This window comes from Styela clava, chromosome 5, assembly GCF_964204865.1.
Source record: "Styela clava chromosome 5, kaStyClav1.hap1.2, whole genome shotgun sequence".
Taxonomy (NCBI): Eukaryota; Metazoa; Chordata; class Ascidiacea; order Stolidobranchia; family Styelidae; genus Styela; species Styela clava.
In genome coordinates, this window is record NC_135254.1 from 11,265,143 (window position 1) to 11,288,316 (window position 23,174).

Here is a 23,174-nt window from a genome sequence, read left to right on the forward strand (position 1 = left end):
CAAATCAGTACGAGTATACAATCTGCCGCAGTCGACTACCGGTACGACAGTCTTCACAGCTAACCCGATCTAGGAACCACCACTAGATGCGCACACAAAAAATGATTCCCATAAAATCCACAGAAAATTATGAAATAAATAAAAAATAAATAGCTTTCTAGCAAAAAATAAAATCTTTAATTAACCAGTAAAAAAATTCAAAGCAATTAATCCTGTAGTTAATGAGTGAAACGAATTGTTTCATAACAAGAAGAAGAATACTAACAAGAACATCAACATAATACCAAAACGACCCATATGTACACTTTGTCTTCAATGGGTTTTGAAATGAAATGTGACTTCACTTGCATCCGACCTTTTCTTTCTTCTAATGTAGTCCCGCGACTCACCTCAACCACAGGAATAAGAACATTAGTAGTTTATTTACATATATTTGGAGCACATGGATAAAATTGAAAGTTTGGAATAAACAAGGTCCAAGATTTAATATTTTGCATCATATTTTTAAACATGAAAGCATTTCGTGTCCAAAAAAATTCGTTTAGGGACTAAATACCAATTTGAATTTACGTCATTGAAGTATAAATAAGAAAAGAGAAAGTTGACCAGGTTGACTAATTTACAGTATTTTTATTAATATCCTGTTGGGGTGGTATTATATTCATGAAACATTTGATAATTTAAAACGCTTTTAAAATCTCTATATACAGAAGTTTTAATTTTGCTTAGATATCTTAGCCTTTAATATATTTTATTTCATAAATAAACAACTATACACACATATTGGATTGACTTGTAAATAAATATCAGTACTGAAGAAGAGATTCACGTCATGTTGATGGGAGATCATCTCATTGCGGCGTAATTGGTATCCAATTATACCGCGTTGTTTTCCACTGTGGTCTCGCTTAATTGGTCCCAGACGCAAATGTTATTGGACCTGTCTTTCTGTTTGACGTTACAGAAAGAAAAATGAGATTCTATAGTCAACCATGTAAGGTTGTTTAACAAACCCCACCACTTGGTATATATTATAGATGTATAATATCCGATAAAGCTTGTTGGCAATAATTTTTCATTCAAATGACCGCTAGACAACTGGCCGCAAAAGATATTAATTGCGATGGCTTCATGTCGCCATTTTGAAATAACTATTCGCACTTTTTGAGCGATATTCAACTACTGTGAAATTTTCTGTTTTCATATTTTATTTAATCATTGTACAAATATCACAATGATAGATAATATTGTGGTAATTTTGGTTGTTCCGCAAGACATACTTGTGAGCGCCACACTTTTTTATCTTCTGCCAACCCGAACACGAAAGGTAAGTCTCAACCCTGCCCAAAATTTTGTTTTTTCATGAGGCGTAGACAATCAATATAATAACATTGAATAACTGATATAAATAAAATAATATCGATATTAAATAATGATACATACTTTTTAATTCAACTGCTGACTTACTTCGAAAATTTTGTTTTACTTCTGCTCACCAAAAATACGACCTATGATCAAATTACATTTTAATCCAATTTTACTTTATTACAAAAAACATTTTTTTTAAATGCGTCCGTGAGATAATTTAAAATCTCATGTTGTTCTGATAAACAATTTTAGACCACACATATTATTTGTCAAAATAAAGATTGTTTATATTTATTGAATTTATTTCCCATAGGAATTAAGGAGCGTCGTTTATATTCATCATGTATTTATATATTTCTATATTAATTATTTATTTAATGAATTATTTTTATGTATTATATTGAAATGAAAATGAACAGACATCGACTTCCCTTTTATGTTTATGCTTTTTTTTAAAACGATGAAAAAAGACAAACATGATATTTTTAGCCGTTAGTTGAATAGATATCGAAAATTATTTGGAAACTTAAGCACTTCAAGCACTTGTAATTACCGATTTTAACAAATTATTTTCCAAAACGTTTCCAATGTTTGGCAGCTGGTACTGCTGGTCATTCACAAAATTAGCTTGTTAGTATTTATTTGCGCAATCCAACGCTATGACAGCTGACCGACAATGTGGTTCCGATACGGTATGTGAAATGGAATGTTTTAGGCGGTGATGTTAACGTGGCCAATGTTAGCATTTTTGATATAAAAAAAATTGTAATTTTTTTTTCTCATTCATTCGGTTATTGAGTAAAAGCTATTCCTCCAATATTTTGCAATAAGAAAGCTTAGATGTAATACTCCGAGGAGATAAAATGTCAACAATACATATAATAACACATGGATAGGTTTTTGGGTCGATATATTTGCACCACAAATCTGCACCGCGCTTCCGCATCTGTCACTCGTATGTTGATTCTGTGCAGCCAAGTGGTAAATTTTAGCCCGATGTCCTTCATAAGAGTACAATAACAATAAAAAGACGTCACAATAGTGTCTCTAGATTAAAAACGAATCATCCGTATCGTCAAACAAATAATCGATTATATCTGTTTATTGTCACCTATGAACCGGATATTTAGGATTATATTCTTCGAGCAAATAATATACAACACAGCTTGAGCATGGCGCACTTACCAATACCCGCAGTCATTTTTATTCATGGATTAATTCGTAAAGGTTTTTATATTCTACTTCTTTGTACTGTTGAAAGCTCGTTTTCAATTTGTGAAAACAAGCTTTAGCTAGCTTTTTGTATAATTATACATGCATTATATGAATATAAACAGAAAAATTTGGGGGGAATTTGACACAAATATAAACTGTTTCGTTTTCTGATTCCTGAGCAAAACATATATTAAATCAACTTTTGAATTGCGAGCAGATTTCAATTCATTTCGAAGTTTCCTGCACAATTTAAGAGTGCCACCCATTACATCAAAGTAGCATGTGTAAAAGTTAAAAGACTGGTAGATTCCGTATGCGTAATTTGTGTGGTGCCCCAATTAATGAAAACATAAAAAAGTCAATTTGCCATAATTTTGTCAATCATAAGGGTTAGTGAAACAGAACATATCCAAGCATTCAGAATATTTGAAGATTTTCTAAATGATATTCTGCTTCATCCAGTTAAATTTACCAATAACCTCACTGGAATATATTTGTTGAAACTTATGTCCAAAGTTAATGTCTGTTTGTCATGGTCCGCAGATTAAGTGTGTCTCCATAATGCAAACATTTAAACGTAACTGCGTTTTATGTCTTCCCATGAAAGATGAGTATTGAAAATTCCAGTTAATTTTGCTTTAGTGTAGTAAAAGTCTAGCGTTTGGACACCTTTCAATTGATGGTACTGGTACCGTTTTGGTTCAAGTTTTTGACTGATGACTTTCTGTGATATTCTATTGCTTGAAACAATTTGATTTCACTTACTGCTAAGTCGAGTGCTCAATACAAGTGTCGCAACTGCTTGTCTGAATAGTAAAGAAACGTCGCTGTTTCCACTCAAGATGGATACTCCCGATTTTTGTTCTTGAAGTGGTTGAAAATTCTAGGTAAACAGTGAAACATGTTGACAAGAAGCAAAATCTTCAACGACTCTTTGTTCAGATGATTATTCAACTGAATTTAGAGATTTGACTTTGAAAACGTCTTTGATTCCAAGCCAATAGTTCTCATCTTTTATTCGACAAATATTTTTTTCTTTCATTAATTCAGTTTGCTCATCACCCATTTTGCAAATTTATTCTTTTCTTTTTATTTAATTATCTTATTTAATGTTTCATAAAATATAAAATTAATTTAACCAAAAACCACGCTATTACTTTACCAGCATATCACCATTTAAATTCATTGTTTTGAAAATTACATGAACGAATTGAAAGGGTGCACAAATGAAGCAAAGGCAAAGGGATTTGAATTGGATTGATAATATTTTTTTTTCAAATATGTCCGATTAAGAAATAGGAAAATAATTCGATACGTATTCGTTTGAAATGTAAGAACAAACATATTTGATCTCAATGTGGAGTTTTTGACATAAAATATTTAAAAAAAAATCATCGTTAAGATACATGCAGCATAGTCGCGTGTGGCCCTCCGCTACACATCTTGTCAAATCGAAATATATACTTCAATGTTAAAAAATATTTCATGGATTCGAACGAAATTGAAACACTATAAACATCTTGAAAATACTTTTTTTTAAATCACTAGCAAGTGTCAAATGTGACTGTGAGAAGCGACTGATGTCACATTTTATGATTCAATTTGTTTAATTAACAGGTGACTACATGACACGTTCATGTTGGTAACTGTTGTCACCAAACTCCAACAAAAATAATCCATCTTGAGTAGATTGTTTGGTTACAATTGAGTTCTGTGTACACAAATAAAAGCTGAAAGAGTGTGGCAACGCAGACAACAATATCATTGTGATGAAACCATTCAAAAATAAAAATAGTTGTTTCGTCAAAATTAAATTGGAAGAAGTGTATCGTAAAGCTACTTACAATAATTAAAATTCAATCAAAAGCTTTTATCTATTTGTTACTAGCTCTTATATGGCTTTAGTCTATCTCGAACTAGTGATGCTTTTAACTTGAAAACTATAAATCAACGGCTTTCCCCCAATTTATAACAGAAAATAATAGAAATATAATTGAAAATAAAATCGTTTTATTAAATAGAATGATAAGCTTACGTTTCAGCTGATCATAGAATGATTGTATAAACGTTATTCAGGTTGGATAATATTCCTGTTAGTAGTCTTTATGCACTTTAGCATGTTTATGTTTTCGAACTTACCATAAGAAAATAAACTTTTGTTGTTAAGTGACATGTACAATTTTATCCTAGCTTTTCAAACGCAATTAAAATAAACAAACAAGGAATATTGAGTAATTGTCAAGGTCAAGGAGAAGTGAGATCTTACGATTGATATGATGACGTCATATAAAGAGAAAATGTAATGGTCCATTGAGTTTGTCGCGAAGGTGTCAAGCTCAAGCCCTCAAGACAAATAAACATTACTGTTGCCAGAATTTTGCGGGCATGTAAAATCGAGTCGGTGTCACGGAATTTGTGGTTCACCATCCAATAAAACACCTCAATTTGTCGTCGAATAGATATATGCTCGAAGGTCTGAAATAATTTGTGTATATGCTTGATCCCTGTGACAAATTGTTAGGATTTATGAATCTTTTCACCTGTAAAGAATATGAATGTGCAGGAGAAATAGTTTTTACATTAACGGTTCAAAGTAGATAGCAAACAGAATAAAAACAATTTTCTAGATAGGCAGGTAGACTGGTATCAATATTTTAACTTTGTCACTTACTCACTAATTTCGTTCTGATTATTTATTCCCGAAACAAAGAGTCATCTTTAGTTTGCACAGCATACTGGGTCAAAATATTAGTTTACATTTTGATTGAAAGAAGTAAAGTGAAAATGGCATACAGCTAGTGGGGCGTGATTGACAATGTGTGAATATGACGGCTTAGGTTGTTGTGGGTTTGTATTGCGTTGTTTACATATTGACCAAATATCTTCAAAAGTCTGGAGTTAAGTAAATTTTAAAGATCAAAAGATCATATTTTGGGCGACCGAAGTGTCGCCATGCATTGTCTGTAGTTTTCTAGCGCAGTAATTCAGCAAAATAGTTAAAAAATCCAGTCGTTAAAATATAAATGTAAGACAAAATCAAAACTCTTGCCATAAATATAATTTATTTCTTAGCATGTCCATAAAAAATTATATAATTTTCAATTTAAATTAGCAGTTGCGAAAATGTGTGTTTGGGCCACGCATTGTCCTGGTGTTCACGCTTGATCGCACAGTAATTGCTTGTAAAGTGTTTCTGGTTGATATTTTGTTTGAATTATAACAAATGCCATCACACAAGTCTTCTTGACAAAGAGTCAAACGCCCTTCGTCGTTTTGCATTGTCGTCGAAAGAGATACAAAAAATTTCTTAGAATTCAAAAATTAATAGAATGAAAATGCGATTTGAAAGGGCGCGTTTAAGACTTCGCTGTTTCCCTCAAAAAACTATCAATCACAGATAGTTTTAGTTTCAAGTTGCACCAGGCTTTCAGCTGACGTTAGCAGGAGTTGTTTCTCAAGCACGCGTGATAAAGCTGTCATTAAATTCCTTAGGCTAATCTTGATATACCCGCTGAGCAAGCACGCGGGTCTCAATTCAAATTTTTTTCTTGGTTTAACCAGGTAAATTTTTTACGCCACTCATCTTTCAAATAAATGTAAATTTGCGAATGATTTGTTATGAAATTTTCCTGGTTATACTTGGTTTTAGCTGAATATATGCTGTTGCGTCTGTTGCATATTGTGGAGAGCATAAAAAGATAACAAAATATATATATATGAAGATATAGAGATACATTCTTTGATCAAGTAAAATAAATAAATATTTTATTAGTCTTAGTTATTGTTGTTTCTCTCTCTATATATTTATGAGGTATTTTACATCTTTGCTCGTAAAAATAATATGATAAGACAGCTACTGGTTGATAGTGTTTGATGTCAGTATTTTAACTTATTTCGTTTACTACTGGTAATTCGCAAGACAAGTAGGAAATGTTACTAATAAACGCACAAAAGATTTATTTTATAATCCTAGTAATACAAAATAATCCTCCTACTTTCTCACGGGACGGGAATCGAGTTAAGCTAAACCGAATAATAATTATTTAATCAGGAATTAACAATATAAAACCAATTAATAAACATTTAAGGTTAAGACCAGCGTACAGTTTACCTTTTGCTTTCGACACAGCTTGAAGCATTTTATTTTATTTACTCAGTCATTCATAATGCAAGGAGTCGAGAGGCAGAGTTGTATTTTATTATCATGAGAATCGAATTACCTGTATTTGATTTTGGAGCTGAGGTAACGGATTGTATAACATCAACTTGGATTGAAAGTTACTTACAAACAAACATAGTTTAAATCTCAGTAAACTAATTCCGGACCTCCTGAAGTATGCGCACCAAGATGGCGCACAACCTGAACTCAGGTTGTGTACCAGGTTAGGGTTCAGGTTATGCGACATCTTGGTGCGCATACTTCAGGAGCACCCTACTTCGTATATGACATGCTTATCTACATTTTTGAGCAATCATACTTTTTGTATCTTTTTATTATTTTGCATTTACCGAAGTGTATTAAAGATATTTTACGTTGTGAATTATAAATGACAAACCGTACATATGATACAATTTTGTTATGTAAAATACGTTCTAGACAAAAAAACTTAGGATACGTTGTCTACGCTGTTTTATAATCTATATCATCGTAAACATGATCTGACACCAACTATTTGGCATCTAAAAGCAATTTTATTTTATTTTTTACAACAAAAATAGGGAGGACTGAAAACTATGTGAAAAGTTCAGTTGCTGTCTGTCTGTGGTCGCCAGCATAGATGATCAAGTAACAGACATAGAAATCGTTGGACAATTATTAGTTATTTTTCAATAGTTTAGAACTGATCCGGTCTCAACTTTGTCAGGCTTTGAAATACAAATTCCTGATAAATTGTCAAAATGGATAACGCTTTCTCACGCGTAGCGCTGAGTGAAAAAAATATGGCGATAGACTGGATGGATGACTAATTTGAGTGACAAAACCTAAAACATATAATTTCTCGCTTCAAAATGGTAGACTCAGACAACAGAATATGAATCGCAATTTTATTGGAAAGTGCAGAGAGGTTATATTCAATACTCTCTAATTAGGTTTACTCCGGGGAGAATGGAGAATTTTTTAACACAAGCTAATATGTACAATATTAAGTGTGATTCACTTGTTTGACTTATATGAGTTGTTTCTTTCGCTAAAATCGTTTTGTAAAGCAGAAGTGAATAATTTTTTTAAACATGTTTGACGTTTAACTAATTGCTTGAAAATTCATAACTAAGTTTCAATTCAATCTTATATATTTTATGAAGAAATGTGTGGAGGATTTACTGTGATCGTGATCAAACAATATTTATTACAAAATTTTGGAGAAAGTAGTGCCCAAAACACATAAGGAATCAAAAATGATTTTGTTTATGACTGAGAGATATGTCCAATGCCTGGGCTTTTGTACAAAATTTATAATGAGTTTAATATACGAATAATACTGTCGTACTGTTCGTTGACTGACTATTTGATGGAAGCTTATGTTAGGCCCGTATTTCAGTTTTCACATTTCCGAAACAAGCAAACAAATATAGAGAAAGTCAAGTATGAGTGTCAAATTTCTGTTGAACTGTTTTGAGAAATGCAAAGAATGTTTTTTCAGACTACGTCAAGTGTGCTACAAGTATCGAAATGTCTTAGATTGTGTTTTTTTAACCAGTTTTATTAAAATATATAATGTTTTGGAATAAATAAAGTTAATAAGAGTTGCAAATCAGAACAAAGTTAGGTAGAGCATAAGGGACGTGAATTAGAATTAACAGTGTGTATTCAAATTGAAGTTTAAAATAAACATGAGAGATAATATATTGTTTTATTGGTCAATATGATTATTTTTGGTCATTGGTGTTTTTAATTGGTTGGGAATAAAATATTGTTAGACGGATGTTAGTTTATTAATCATGCGAACTCTTCGAAACTAATGCTTCACATGCATGGTGGTCGAACATTAGACAAATAAATAAACCAAATACAATTTCACGTGGGCGGCGGATGTTTATTTATTTTTTCTCATGATGCTCTCTATCAATAGAATAATTGAATGTTGAAATTTTAGTATAAATATCCAGAAATCACAACAAGATGTATCCGACTTTTAGTTTCATTCTGGCTCGCAATACAGTGATGACATCACTTTTGATTTTCTGTGTTTTATTGAATAAATTCAAAATTTTTTCAAAACAGTTCAGGTTAATCTAACGTATTTTATTTCTTGATTGGTAGTAGTAACAAATGGAGTCTAAAATCATTGTTTTGGAATTTGTTCATATAAAAATTCGTATTTTCATTGTATCATAATATTAATTAAACAAATATCACAAAGAAAGTTGGAGCAAACGTTTTCGAATTAATAAAATTGTCGAATTGTATTATTTGATAAATTTCATTTCTAAGCAAGGGATGAAACAAGCAACGGTAGGGCTAACTTGCATATGACTTTTAGGCAAAGGTAACCGCGCTATTAGTATTAACTGTGAAGTAATAACATTTAGTTGAATCCTTAAAAAGGGTGGACGTTAATTCGTCAAAACTCATAAACATAGAATCATAGCTATTAGCTTCTTAGTTATGAAAATGTTTACAGTTTTTTTTGGGGGGGGGGGGATTCAATTTCATTTTCTCACAATAATTATGTTATGGAAATCATCGTATGCAAATATATGATTAAAGTTATCTGCATTAGCTGTTCCTTCTTCTCGCAAAAGCTTTTGAAAGCTAGCTTGTTTCGTAATTCATTTTTTTGTTTCAGGTCCCAACAAAACGTGCATGTGATCATGCATCGATCTAAATCTATAGCCCATATGGTAATCAAAATGTAAGTGTTTGTTTTATTTCGTAATTAGTTCTTGGCATATTAAGAAAAGCAAAATTAAAGATTTCTGCGCAAAATATACAATGACAGTTGTACCGTGTAATGCAGTCTCACCTATTACACCCGCCATTTTGTTTAGTAGATTGTTTGCCGAACGAATCATCTCCATGACGCAATTGAAAGATAAACATTACTGGTCTTCTTATGCGTATGTTATCCCTGTAAGATAATTGTGGCAAACCTACTAGAATCTTAAACATCTCATTTACATATTTTTGTCAAAATGGAATATATACGTTTTTCGAAAAAGCATCAATCATTTACAAAATTCTAATCACGAAAATGTTAAAAAATAACCATAAATTAATATTAAATAAACAACGACAAAATTGTAATTAAAAAATGTAATGTAATTAAAAAATAATGATTCGCACAAAACATTTTTTGGGTTTTGTACTGGAATTTTTTTTATAATAAGATAAATAGAATAACCGTTAGCGTTAGGGTATTTATGTGTACAGCTTTTACTGTAAATTTTTGCCAGTTTTCATTCATAGAACGATTTAAACCGACTCCACTGAAAATGTACAACCACAATATATGATAAGTGATATATAAAAGGTAACACAAAACCAATTTAGTATGGAGTGTTGTCGATCTGAAAGTGCTATTTTGGCATATTTCACTTTACATGTAATCATTTGAAATTTTCACTTCTTGAAGATTGTGAGGCATTACTATAATGGCATTTGTTTTAACTTTCAACTCCCGATAGCTTCAGAAACATCATTTCAAAGGGACTAGCACATAACAAATTTTTCTTCTTATACTTCCACTTGCTCCTTCGGATTCGTGACGTCATTGAAGAAATTGCGTCATCAACCTGGGAATGCGCACGATTCTTTTCACTGCAATATTATTGTTCTTTTATGTCGTAACAGCGGGTGCCAAAATAAATCGGTTTATTCGGAAAACAAATAAGATTTAAACTTACGCTAGAGTGAACGTTGAATTTTTCAATGTGAAAACATTCACGTTCATTCATATTTATCATCCTTGAGTCAAGCATGAATGGCGTCTGAGTCAAAAGAAAACTGTGCTATTATCATGTATGAATCAGGATTGAATATAACTTTTTTCAGGGTTAGAAACGGTCGATAGGATATTGTACTAATATAAGTGGCTTTGCGTAAAATGCATACGCGAACCGTCAGACGGCCTATCGTGGTTATTTCATGCGTGCTTCCTTGCTTCATTTAAATGCACTGATTATGTGTAATACAGATGCTTAAAAAACGATGTTAGGTGAAGAGAACTATATAAACCAGTACTAAACGGATGAAGAATATTTTCAACCTGAGTATTTCTTGTTGCACTTGTAGCGTTGCAATATGCAATCATAATTTACTCACATAGGTTTGGGTTGTGGTATTTTACCTAATGAAAAATATTCGTGGTGAAGAATTCATTTCAAGTGTGAAGAACAGTTATTATGAATTATAGCATTGGCGCCATAGTGAAGTATCCTTTTGTCAAGTTCAAAATAAGTTTTGTGAATGTAGAATATGAAAACAAAACGTATTTAGTTTCAAAATTTTATACTTACAAATTTCAAAATCATCGAACAATGAATAAGTTTGGGCAAGTCATGTGAAGGACTTTATAATCATTTTTTCAAAAATGTTTCAAGTTTGAAATAATCCTATATTTGAAAACGGTTTACCATAAATGCTGAATAATTTGAAAAAAATTATTTCAAATAACGATAATTCAAATTTCAATCTTTGGAATTTATTTTGAGATATGTTTATTTTATGCATCTATCGACGTTTATGTTTACTGGTACAAATGCGGAATGCCGTCCAGAATATGTGAGGTCGAATTAACTAGGATTAGAAAGACTTATCATGTAGCGAATGTCCTCACGCCTTTTACAGGTAGAATATCCCGCTGGGGAGATAAAAACCGGAAAATTGTGACAATAGAAAAACCTCGGCGTATTTGAATGGATTTATTGACAATGGACGGCTTAAATATAGACGGGCTGAAAATTATGTCGCCGATGTGTCCTTTAAAGACGTTTTTCGTTCATAAGATAGACAGGTCTTTTTTATTTCTGGAGTGGATGACTGAGACAAATATTATTTCTGAAGTTTCGGGTTTTCGGATAGAAAAGTACAAACTTTCCGATAGAGGTCATGTAGTCATGTAGCCAGAATAGTTACAGTCGGGCCATGTAGAAAATATTGTATATTTTTTGTTTTCTATACTTTCACCATTCATGTCGTTTTGAACAAACGAGCAGGTTTGATGAAAAACGATTACGTGAAGAGTCAGTATTCAAAAATTTATTTCTTTTTATACTTTACAAATTGCAGATGTTTTAGATTTTTGTTATTCTCCATAAGATGTTATTGGAACTACAAGAGGCGTCCACAGGTTATATGCAAATACGAGAAGACATGACAAGTGAACATGTGACAGATGCGTTTTCTGTTCTTTCCGAATCTCAAACTTCACCTGAGGATCACAGTTTACACAACGAACAATCTCCGGTAAATAGAGTCATTTTTAGGCCATTTTAGAATTGTTCCTGTTTCATTGTTGAGTTTTGAAGCTCAACCCGAAATGAATCAGATAAAATAGCCAAATGGGTTTTATTTTTCAGTTCACATGTGAGTTCGAACCACATATAAGGTTTAAATTTACGATGTAATTTTTCAGTAGTAATAAAAAAAGTCTGCAGATTTAACGGGTGCATAATAATGCAATGATCGAAGCCTTTCATGAAACTAGAGTATGTATAAAGGGGGTATTATTCAGAAATTGCGTGACAGCATACGGTGTTTCAATATTATGTAAATTATGTAAAAGTTCGATTTTAGATTTCTAAAAAATGTGTTTTATTGCGATGCAATAGTACATTATACTAATATTTTACACATCTGTCAAAAAATTTCAATTTTTTTTATATATTTTCTATTCTGAATTATGAATAATAATAAATGAACCTTTTTATACGACTAGGGTCCTTCTGTGTGTTCTGGGTGTGGATACTATATTTTTGATCAGTCATATCTTCTAATGACTGGCAAGGCATGGCACACTGACTGCTTAAAATGTTCAATGTGTGCTTGCACCCTCAACAGTGCAAACTCCTGTTTTATGAAAGATGGAAATATACTGTGTAAAGAAGACTACTACAGGTAAGAACGCTTGATTGAGACAAAACTTAAAAAAATTGAACCCAGTCCAACTTTGCAACCCATTCCAACCCTGACTATTTTATAGTTCAATGTGGCAATAGATTTTTCCAGCCTATGTCCTAGTGAAAACTATTTTTTTTTTAATTTTATAGAACTCAGTGCGCGCATGTTTGAAGCACGACTGAAAAAGTGTTGAAATATCGCGCCTTGGCTATTGTGCACTGACCCTTACTAATTTTCACATCGGCTGCAATCAGTATTTAACAGTAGTATTTCTTTACAATTTGTGATATGTTCGAAAAAAATACTAATCTAATTAATTCCCAGTTCTAGGTTGCAAACTTCACGTACATGTGCAGGATGCGGATGTTGGATTAGCGCAGAAGATTTGATTATGAAAGCACGTGAGCTTATATATCACGTCGCTTGTTTCACATGCATAACTTGTCGAAGAATATTGGTTCCAGGAGAAAGATTCAGCATTGATCAAGACACTGGAAGATTGCATTGCTGCAACTGTTGGAAACACGCGGTAATATTATTAATACAAAAATAATGATTGATGATGAAAATGTAACTATACGATTGTAATATACTTCATCTGAATTTGTCCATATGAATGTACGCATGTCATCTAAGTGAAATGACTCGGACTCGGCATCAACTAATGAAACATAGCGTAATGATTGACTCGACTCGCTATTCGGGTGGCTCGTAACTCGACAATAATCATGACTTGAGGTTTCAGGATTTTTATCCAACACTGCATAATGTATCGACTTAATATATATCAGTAATATTTTCCAATATTTTGTTTAATATCTTCACCGAGTGTTAATCCGTTATGATATAGTTGTATTTCAAATTAAAATTCCTTATAACTATAGGAATATTGCAATCAAGCAAATGGTCCCAACCCTCAATTTCCATCCTACTATGAAGACGAATCTGGAAGAAAACCTGGGAAACGGAAAGGAGAACCATCTTTATCAATTGAGACGACAAGCGGATTGGCATATGGATCGGGTAATTAAATTTGAAACCTCCTGCATATATAAACCATTGCTCAATACATTTTTGCTTTATCTTACATTAATAATTTTACGGGTCAAAAGAATACATTTTTAGTGAAGGCTCAATCTAGCATATCGCATTGCTGCATTTTTGTTCCTATCCAAATTCATTTACCATTAGGCTATATGGAAACGCAGGGTTAGTGACCTGAAGCATGTATATCGCAATATCTTTGTTATCTAGACAATCTTAAAAACCATGATGAAACAATTCTTCATAACCTTAACAGGTTTTAAACAATGTCATAGACAGTTATTGATGACATTTAAATCGCTTGTTTACATCCCAATGTTTGCTGAACGTGATATTATCACTGTTTTGCGACTTTTCCCGCGTAGGTGGGTTCATCCGTCTGACCTTTAAACACAAGAAAAATTCATCTAGAAAGATACAATTTGAACTTTGCCCCTCCGCACGGAAGAGAAAGTTATATTGTATAGGCAACATTGATCAAACTAACACAGATTTTGTGGTTTAAACTATCAACTTTGCAATACGTTTACATAAGATTTCCCATGTGCTACAAGTTGGAAATCTTATGATAAACAAACTGCAAGGTTGTATGCAATCAGCAAATACTAAGATTCAAATTTCCATTACATCTGGAGTACCTTTTATTGCTAGTTCATAGACTACTTACTAAAACTTAATTCGTTTGCCTAGGTTAAGTGATCAACTTATAATATACACCAGGAACAAAAATTGTTATTGCCTGTCCAAAGAGCGGTTTTCTAGATGATTGATCAATTAAATCAAATTTTGAAAAAATTAGTTGCCCTGCATTTTTTAAAATTTGACGAGAAATAGAACAGAAATTCTGAAATTATAGTTATTTTCTGCAAACTTTAGGTAAATTGAGTCTGTTTGCCAAGCACTTCAACTTCAGACAACGTAAAAATGTAAATAAAGATATAAAGATAAATGTTGATTTTTATCTTATCATACTTTGGACACGGGTGACAAGAAAAGCAAATAAATTTCTATCTCTTCAGTCATGCTTATTGCACAGAAGAGTATCTTGTTGCTAAAATCTATCAGTGGATTTTTACACGCCTAAACCAAACTTCAGTGATTTCGCTCAAATATTATTCTTTTGTATTATAATACTACTCCAATCAAAAATTTTCTACGAAAATTCAAAATTTCATTCGGTTTAGAGACTTTTCATTTTTTTAATAATTTATTATTGACCAAAAGGTATTGCAACAGTGTAGAAACAAGTTACCTTGTCCGACATTTACAAGAACAATTGGCCATAACCAAATTTAAGTTTTCCCAAAATCCAGTAACCTAAGATCTGGACATGCTGAAGCATGCCATAGCCCTCATCTTGTTTATTAATTTATACAGACTTTAGTACATATGCGCATTTGCTTTTTACGTCGAAAAAGAACAACGTCCATTTTGTTTACAAATTGACCTTGGATTGCGATAAACAAAACAAGGGCAAAAATATTTCGCGAGCACAAATTTCACAGGAAATCGCGCATATTCCGTGAAGTGTGGTGAACCTAATCTGTTGGTAAAAACAAATGATGTACAGTTTAAAAAAAAATCAGTCAAATCGATCACAATTGATTGTGTAGTTTTAAATTTGTGACCATTCCTTGCTACGGATTGTAATAAGATATTAATTTAGTATCCTAAATTTTTTGAAAACCTATACGAATACGCTCATAATGTAAATTACATTGTTACAGATAATAAAAATCTTCCCCTGCTAAGATATACACGCTATTTTATGTCATGAAACACACCAAATTTAGTGGTGTTATGTTGTATATGTCTTTTAGATATGTATAATAGTCCGATGTTTCTCAGTCATTGATTTTTCGGTCGTGTTTGAGATTTTGTAGCTATGATTAATTTTCTGATGTCGCACGCGAAAAAGGTAACAACGTGACTAACCATAATAAGACTATTCCATGCTTCTTTATTAAGTGTACAAGATACCAAGTGCCGAAAATGAATACATAAAATATGAATATAGGTGTTACCCCTCCCCTTATTACACAAACTGAACTAGGATCCCAGTAAATTATTGGACACAAAATGGTCATAATTATGGATCGTTCTGTTGTTGTTGTAGTTCTTGTTAAGCATTGCCCTTTGTCTTCTCCTTGTGCAACTCTATTTTCTCATTAACTACTGGACCAATAGCTTAGAGTTGCTCGATTGGTTGCTATTAATTTTATTTATTTCGAAAATTTCGTTTTTTTTTGGGCGGTGACGTCATCAGAATTGAAATTTACGTACTTTATATCTGTTCCGCTATCGCGTTCGTTGTTATTTTGTGGTCGGGTGAAGTCGTGAAGAGTGCGGTACTGGTTGTCTACTGATTGCATAACCGTACTACTTTGTTTTAGCCTGTTCATTTATTTGAGCATTGCTATCTTGTTTCGGTAACTTATATATAAAATCGATTTATGGCATCGCGAAGATCGCCACAGAATGTGAACTTTCACAAACAAATAAAGAAAGTTCTCCACGAAGATATATAACGCGTTCTCAAAATAAGAAATAAAGTTGTATTGTAAGCATGTTGTTTAGTCATGACTGTTGAATATCTATGCAACAACTTAATTAATGGTATTAGTAAAGATGCATTGTAAAAATTGTAAATGTTAACATTGGAATTTCGAATTCGATTCACTGTATATGAAATTCGCGTAAATTCGATTGAATGCTGAAGAAGATATTGCGCAACGCCATAAACTTCCGTTTTGTCGATTTGTGATATAGCGATAAATATTCTGATCGGATCCAGACAAGAAGATTTAGCAGCGGATTAACTCAATCCAATTAACAATACCCAGTGAATGAGCCAATTTAAAAATACACGGAGCTCGAGTCGAATTGTTGGTAGTTACGTTGGTGATTGACAGTACAATTGCTTCGATCCCTTGTTACATCTGATAGTTGTAATGTATCTCATAAACGCCCGTAGTGGAAAGTATATAACTATACTTATGCAAACACAAACAAATCATATTGTCATTTCAAAAACTACAATTCTTCTTCTTCGATCGAACTATTAAAAAATGTGTGATATATATATAAAATCTGATATATACTTATATATACAAAATCAAAGTATAATATTTCAGTACCAAGTATTACCTAATTTTATTTTAAATATTCGATTTGTGGATTAAACAAAAGGTATGGATTATGAAATATAATGCAATAGTATTTAAAGGGAAAAAACAATCCTCAAAACGAAAAGAGTTGAATATTATATTTAAGAAACCTTTTATCTTAATAAATACTGTCGCCATTTTTCCACTCAAGGCCAACATGGGGGTGATCAATCATGTTTGTTTAAAACTGATATATTAGATGATATCTGGTAAAAAATCAATCAAAATTGAAATCAGTCGTGACCACAGCAATGTTTGCTTTCTACTTGTGCGTGACCGTACTGACCGCCAGGTTAGGTTGTCCGTCTGGGTGATTGCGGATGTCGATCTCGTTAGCGGGGGTTAAAGTCGGAACGATGGAATGTAAAGTCCCTTACAATCATGTGAGGGACATGCTTTGATAGAAAATTTAATTCTACTAGTACTTTTTAAATCAGAAACATAAAAAACGACACTTCGCATTTGTTGAAATTGGAAAAATTTCTAAACATCAAATTTTTCTCTACCGTTCACGTATTGGAAAATAATATTCTTATACTGATCTGGGCATTAGAAGGCAAATATTCTAGACAAGACTGCGTCATTATTAAAATCTTCTATAAATTTAATTAATATGACATTTAGCGACCAATGTGAAATCCAAACTTTTTTCCAGGGAATTTTGACTGAAAGTCAAAAGAATATTCAATCTTTGAAATATAGTTTTTAGTATTATAATTGATCAGCTGACCTGATGCATTGACATCTCGGAAGTACGAGGACTTTACCATCTTAATTTGAACTGGTGCATGACCAGCTTCCAGGTCAAATCCCACACATGCGTGACTGATATATGAGGAGCCATGTATGTGTCAACTTTAGGCTTCTGTTTTATGAGTCTGTTTACGTCATATGCCCCAACCAGAATTGACGTTGAACAGTAAAAATACATTCATTCCTAATTTTTAAAATATTATTTAACAACATTGAACATTTATTAATGATATTTTTTAAACATATATATATAGTTTAGAATTTGTAATATATACTTTGGTAGTATTTAAACCATGCCCCAAAATTCCATGGATATTAAACAAGTTCACATTGCTAACCAATTAATGATAATAAATTGGTATTGATACTTCCCGAAAAAATGGATCTACTATTTAATCAAATAACTTAGGTAACTTCATTCACTTTCATTTATCTTCACTCCTTCCCTTTTAGATTATAGAGAATCATTCCCGCCTCAAAAGACAAAGCGCATGAGGACCAGTTTCAAACACCATCAACTTCGTTCCATGAGAAGTTATTTTAACATGAACCGTAACCCAGACGCTAAGGATTTGAAACAACTCGCACAAGAAACTGGACTCACTAAACGAGTTCTTCAGGTAATGATATCTGACGTATATTAGTAAATTTTGAAAAAATTACTGGAATTGTGGTTATTCGCAATTGTTATGCAATATCGATCATGAAAATTTAAAATAAACAAAAAAGCAATGCTTAAATATATGTACACGAAAGCCAAAACAAAGTGGTATCAAATCTTCCACAGTACCGGTAGTCTGACCACCAGATCACTCAGATGTGATCACGGATTTACGGCACCCATTTTAAATTTTGATGGCGTCATTACACCAAGCTTGGAAGTAAAAACGAATTCCTTATAGCTCACAGATATATGAAATAAATAAAAGTAATAGCTTTCTAGTGAAAATAATATTCTTCGACCACTGAAAATTTCAAAGCAATTGGTCTAGTAGTTGAAGAGAGAAGCGATATTTTCACAACCAGAACATAATAACAATAGGATCCATTTCGTGTCCAAAAAATATGTATATTATGTATATTTTAAACTCCAATTTTCTTCTTCAATGAAATTCCACCCCAATAATATTTAATGGAGTAAAAAAAGCGATGTAAACGATCATAGGATGTGATGCATTGTAGAGATTATTCTAAAATCGGGTTATGCAAGCCGGAGACGGGGCTCACGAACCAAGCATGTAGTTTGCTTCTAACAAACATCTGAATTTGTAACTTCACAGGTGTGGTTTCAGAATGCAAGAGCCAAATATAGAAGGGGTAAAGGTTTGAAAGGTGTTGAGTGCAAGAAATCCGACGAAGGAGAACATTCTAATATAGAAAAAGAAACTGATCAAGCTGGCCAGAGCTCAAAAGACACAAACTCAAACGAGGATCAAATGAATGGGGATGAAACTGGTGACTGTGACGTCACAAGTAACAGCGAAAACGACGAAGGTATTACAAATTTCAATATGCCCGTGTCTTACTTAGTAGACACAAAGTGTACATACGGATAGTTTTGTTATTATGTTGTTGTTCTTCTTAGTCAATCTTTTCTTCTTTTCCTTCTTGTGAAATCGATTTTCTCATCATCTACGAGACCAATCACTTGAAAATTTGCCTGTAGCCTACTGCTTCGTCTTGGCTTTCGTGTCCATAGATTTGAGCATCATTTTCTTGTTTCTGATACCATTGACTGCAGAGCAGTGATGCGGCCTCCGACAACCTTCCAGCTCTAAAAATTTAATTCGGATCTCTTGTTTAAGCATCAACTAATGATTTAAGGAAACAAATTCTAAAAAAAATTGATTATCACAAGACACACTGGTTGTGTTTTCTGTCAAATTTTTTTCACCTAAAAATAACATAAACGACGCGACAAATTAGTCTCGTATGAACTTGATAAGCAATATTGACATTTATATATTTCTTTGACATTAAGATTCCACGAAATATATAAGTCATAAAAGTATAATTTTTTTTTGTCTTTGTCATACAGACCATGTATATATAGGTATTTGTTTACAATTTAATTGTTTCAATTATACAGCATGGCTAGCAGATAACAATACTTCTGCTGTAGAATCTTTGAACGGAGACATTCCGAACATATCGTCGGAAGAGTCTTCAGTATCTCAGCGGTAAGTGATGTTTTTATCATTTTCGTCAGACTTCAGTTGACATTTTATCTCAATGAACTATGTCAAGAATTGTGATGATAAATTTAGATTGAAAGATATTTTGCAAACTAAAATGAAAGTAACGTATTTCCAACTGCTAAATAACAGTATGCATTTTTGATACAATGAAAAAAAAACTGTGATCATATTCTAAAATATTGAATATGGTGGTATATCTAAATGATTTTTTTCAGAAATATTACCATAAATATGGTTCCATTACATTTGAACCCACGTACATTTGAACCCATGACAATTGCACCTGTATGAAGTTGCACCTATGGAATTTTTTTTGTTTTTCGGATAGTTGAACCCATACTAACCCTAACCCATGGGTTTTAGCACTCGCATATAGATTGAACCCGAGGATATACACATGGGTTCAAATGTACGTGGGTTCAAATGTACGGTCACCCCATAAATATATATGACATTTTTCAATTCAAACTTTCAATAACTTTTTATATTCAAATTTTCAATTTTATCCAACAGATCAGATACAGTAGACTCCAATGTTCACACTGCTTGGTCATATAATGGGACCGATTCTAACAACAATTGTACACTGGGTATGACATCTAATCAAGCATCTGTAATACAGTCAGTTGCATCATCTTCAATAAATGGCAACGCAGTGTACGGGTTCCACGAATTAGCTCCGACGTTACAGCCAACAAAATTGTTGGGTCATTCTGATATACAGTATGGTGATAAACCGTTGCACAACGGGAACATAAACGGGCCCAACGCTATGATTTATGCCCCCACGGGGTTGTTCGATGATCGACATGGGAACGGGTTCTTGCCTCACCAGCAACAGTATTATTATACAACCCAATTTGTACCACATGAAAATTTTAACTCCGTAGACTAAGTGAGTTTATTTCAAAATTGGAACAGTGCATGAAATCCTAGATTACGATTTTTATGTTTGTCCTTGGATCTAGGCAAGTTCTATCTTATGAACGAACACTTTTATTTTTGCTAAAATCTAGTAGTTGCATGTATACAACATCTATCGATGCTACATTGTTTTATGTTGACTATTCAAACACATCCAATCCGATTTTTTCATTCGAAAATTAGCAGGATAGTTTTAAACTACAATAATTACATATAAACTGCAAAGCGCTAAACAATATCTGAATTTGTGAGATGATCGAGTCCCGTATTGATGATATTTGTGAATTTGATTCGCTTTTTCAGGTGTCTCCATGTCAATTTTACGTTCTATAAAATGCGAATTATGAGCCATATTTGTAAAGGAAATTTTTGCCAGGCAGATATTATTGCAATGTTTTAAATTTTATTTTTTATGCTGTATATCACTGTTACGTCCAACGATCATTATAATCATCCATGCTGGATGAAACTTGTTCCACCATCTCTGTTACAATAAAAATCAGTTTATTACTGTCCCAAAAATGTGATGTATTATAGCAACGTGAGCTGTGTTTTTTTGTAGTTCTTGATTTCGATAAATATCAAGTAATGGCTCCGAAAAGTCCACTCTCATTTTGAAGAATACCAAATACTGTAGTAAAAATATCATTTACATATTCACACTCATATTATCCAAAAGCTGTTTTGAAATTTTCAATTCTAATCTAGAGGGTATCGTCTGTTGTCTTATACAACACTCGATTCTAAATTTTATCAATTCAAAACAGAACATAAAAATTAATTCAAGTTTTATGTATAATCATGTGATAATTTATTCATAATTGCTATATGTAAAACTGTCTTTCACAACAATACCGATACTTTTCGGATTTGTAGTATTTGCTGTCTTCATAGTTATGTTCTTTTAATTTATTCACTACCTATTCTTCATAATTGTGTGCATCACCTCTACACAAATATATATTTTATTCCACGCAAGTATCTGCGGTATAGTACCCGGTCAGAGTTGCAGTTAGTTTAAACATGTACAAGGATCAGCCATTATAAATAGTAGCTTGAAAGTTTCAAGGCAGGCTTATCTTTAACGACGTACCTGTACTAAGATGCGTAACTCGGTGAGTGAACCGGGTGTTTTGAGAATTTTATTTACTTTTTGAATGTTAAGCTACGATCTTTTTTGCCCTCCAGTGATGATAGGATAGGATTTACATATTTATCCCGGGGGGAGAGGAATGCCAATAATACGGCTTAATCATATGGTGAACCCCCGCATCTCGTCCGGTTACCAGTCCATGTTTGGTATGGGATTAGTTAGTTATTTGTTTTCATATGCATGGACTTGATGGCGGAGGATGCCGTACATGACCGGAGGTTAAGTGAACCACCCCTAAGGCGGCGAGGAGTCCAGCAATCCTCTCGCACATAATTTACCCCGCATTGGATTGCCACCGCACCTCTGATTATCCCGCATTGGATTCGAGGCTGCGAATTTAAGGAAGGTATAATCAGAGGTGCGGTGGCGAGCGTGTCCCTAACGTTTACCACGATGCGCCACACCGACGAGCCGATTAATGATGATTAATTGGATATAGTGGACATAATCCCATATTGACAGTTTTGTAAAACCTCACTTTGTTTTATAGATCATATTCCAGTTATACTCTGCGAGCCAAAAGTGAGATAACAGTTAATTGACTGAAAATAACTGTTACCCTATACATTTGTTCGACCCGTAAATATTTTCAATAATAAAAATATTAAAAAAGGCACTTAGATTAAATATATTTTAGCAAGACTTGTTTACAAAACCTATTCAAATATGTGTCACAACTGTAAAGTCTAAAGTAAATCTGAAAATTTACAAGCTTTGGGCATCCGCAAGGTGGCAGAATGCAGCTGAGCTAATTTTCATAACTAAATAAGAGAGCAACGCTCAAATAAATAGACACGAAACCAAAATGAAATATTTTACCCACAGTTTCCCCAAAAATAATATTCTGAACGAAGCCAGTGTCTGAATTGCTCAAGCTTTCCCAGGTCCTGCAACAATGCTGAATATGCGTCTAGTCACAACGGGAGTAAAAATAGCAACTGTAGTATCAAATATTTTACAGTACGGTCGATCTACCGTACCATGTGGCTAGCCAAGGTCACCTTCAAAATTTGTCAAACTTCTTGCCTCTTTCGCTTCAAGCAATGCAGCTATAGTGGGGAATTCCTCCGCAACCATGTGGTCTGATGGCTCTTCTCTTCAATATATACCGTCGAATATTAATCTAGCTCTAAATATATTAGATGGTTAATTTTCTATATACAGTTTAAAACTAAGACTCTGCTCGCAACAAAAACAGTTGTTCTAAAACAACAAGCTTTCACACATGCTCATTGATTTAACCAATGAAAAATTCAAAATATATCATAAGACGACTTTCATTATTATATAAT

The 23,174-nt window shown here is 32.8% G+C and overlaps 1 protein-coding gene across 1 annotated transcript; it reads left to right on the forward strand.

Annotated features, from left to right (window-relative positions):
* The first annotated feature begins 11,815 nt into the window (after positions 1-11,815).
* LOC120344492 (LIM/homeobox protein Lhx9-like) lies at positions 11,816-21,701 on the forward strand. Its single transcript, XM_039413736.2, has 8 exons — positions 11,816-11,989; positions 12,462-12,640; positions 12,968-13,172; positions 13,528-13,666; positions 18,061-18,227; positions 18,888-19,101; positions 19,697-19,787; positions 20,319-21,701. Exons 1-8 carry the CDS (start codon positions 11,843-11,845, stop codon positions 20,698-20,700), a joined length of 1,524 nt encoding a protein of 507 aa, XP_039269670.2. The 5' UTR covers positions 11,816-11,842; the 3' UTR covers positions 20,701-21,701.
* The last annotated feature ends 1,473 nt before the right edge of the window (positions 21,702-23,174 follow it).

What these genes read in the sequence shown, in the direction of transcription:
- LOC120344492 (XM_039413736.2), top strand. Translation starts at nt 11,843, where the DNA reads ATGTTATTGGAACTACAAGAGGCGTCCACAGGTTATATGCAAATACGA. An exon ending in TACACAACGAACAATCTCCG is followed by an intron (nt 11,990 to 12,461) that starts GTAAATAGAGTC and finishes TTATACGACTAG; the next exon opens with GGTCCTTCTGTGTGTTCTGG. An exon ending in TGTAAAGAAGACTACTACAG is followed by an intron (nt 12,641 to 12,967) that starts GTAAGAACGCTT and finishes ATTAATTCCCAG; the next exon opens with TTCTAGGTTGCAAACTTCAC.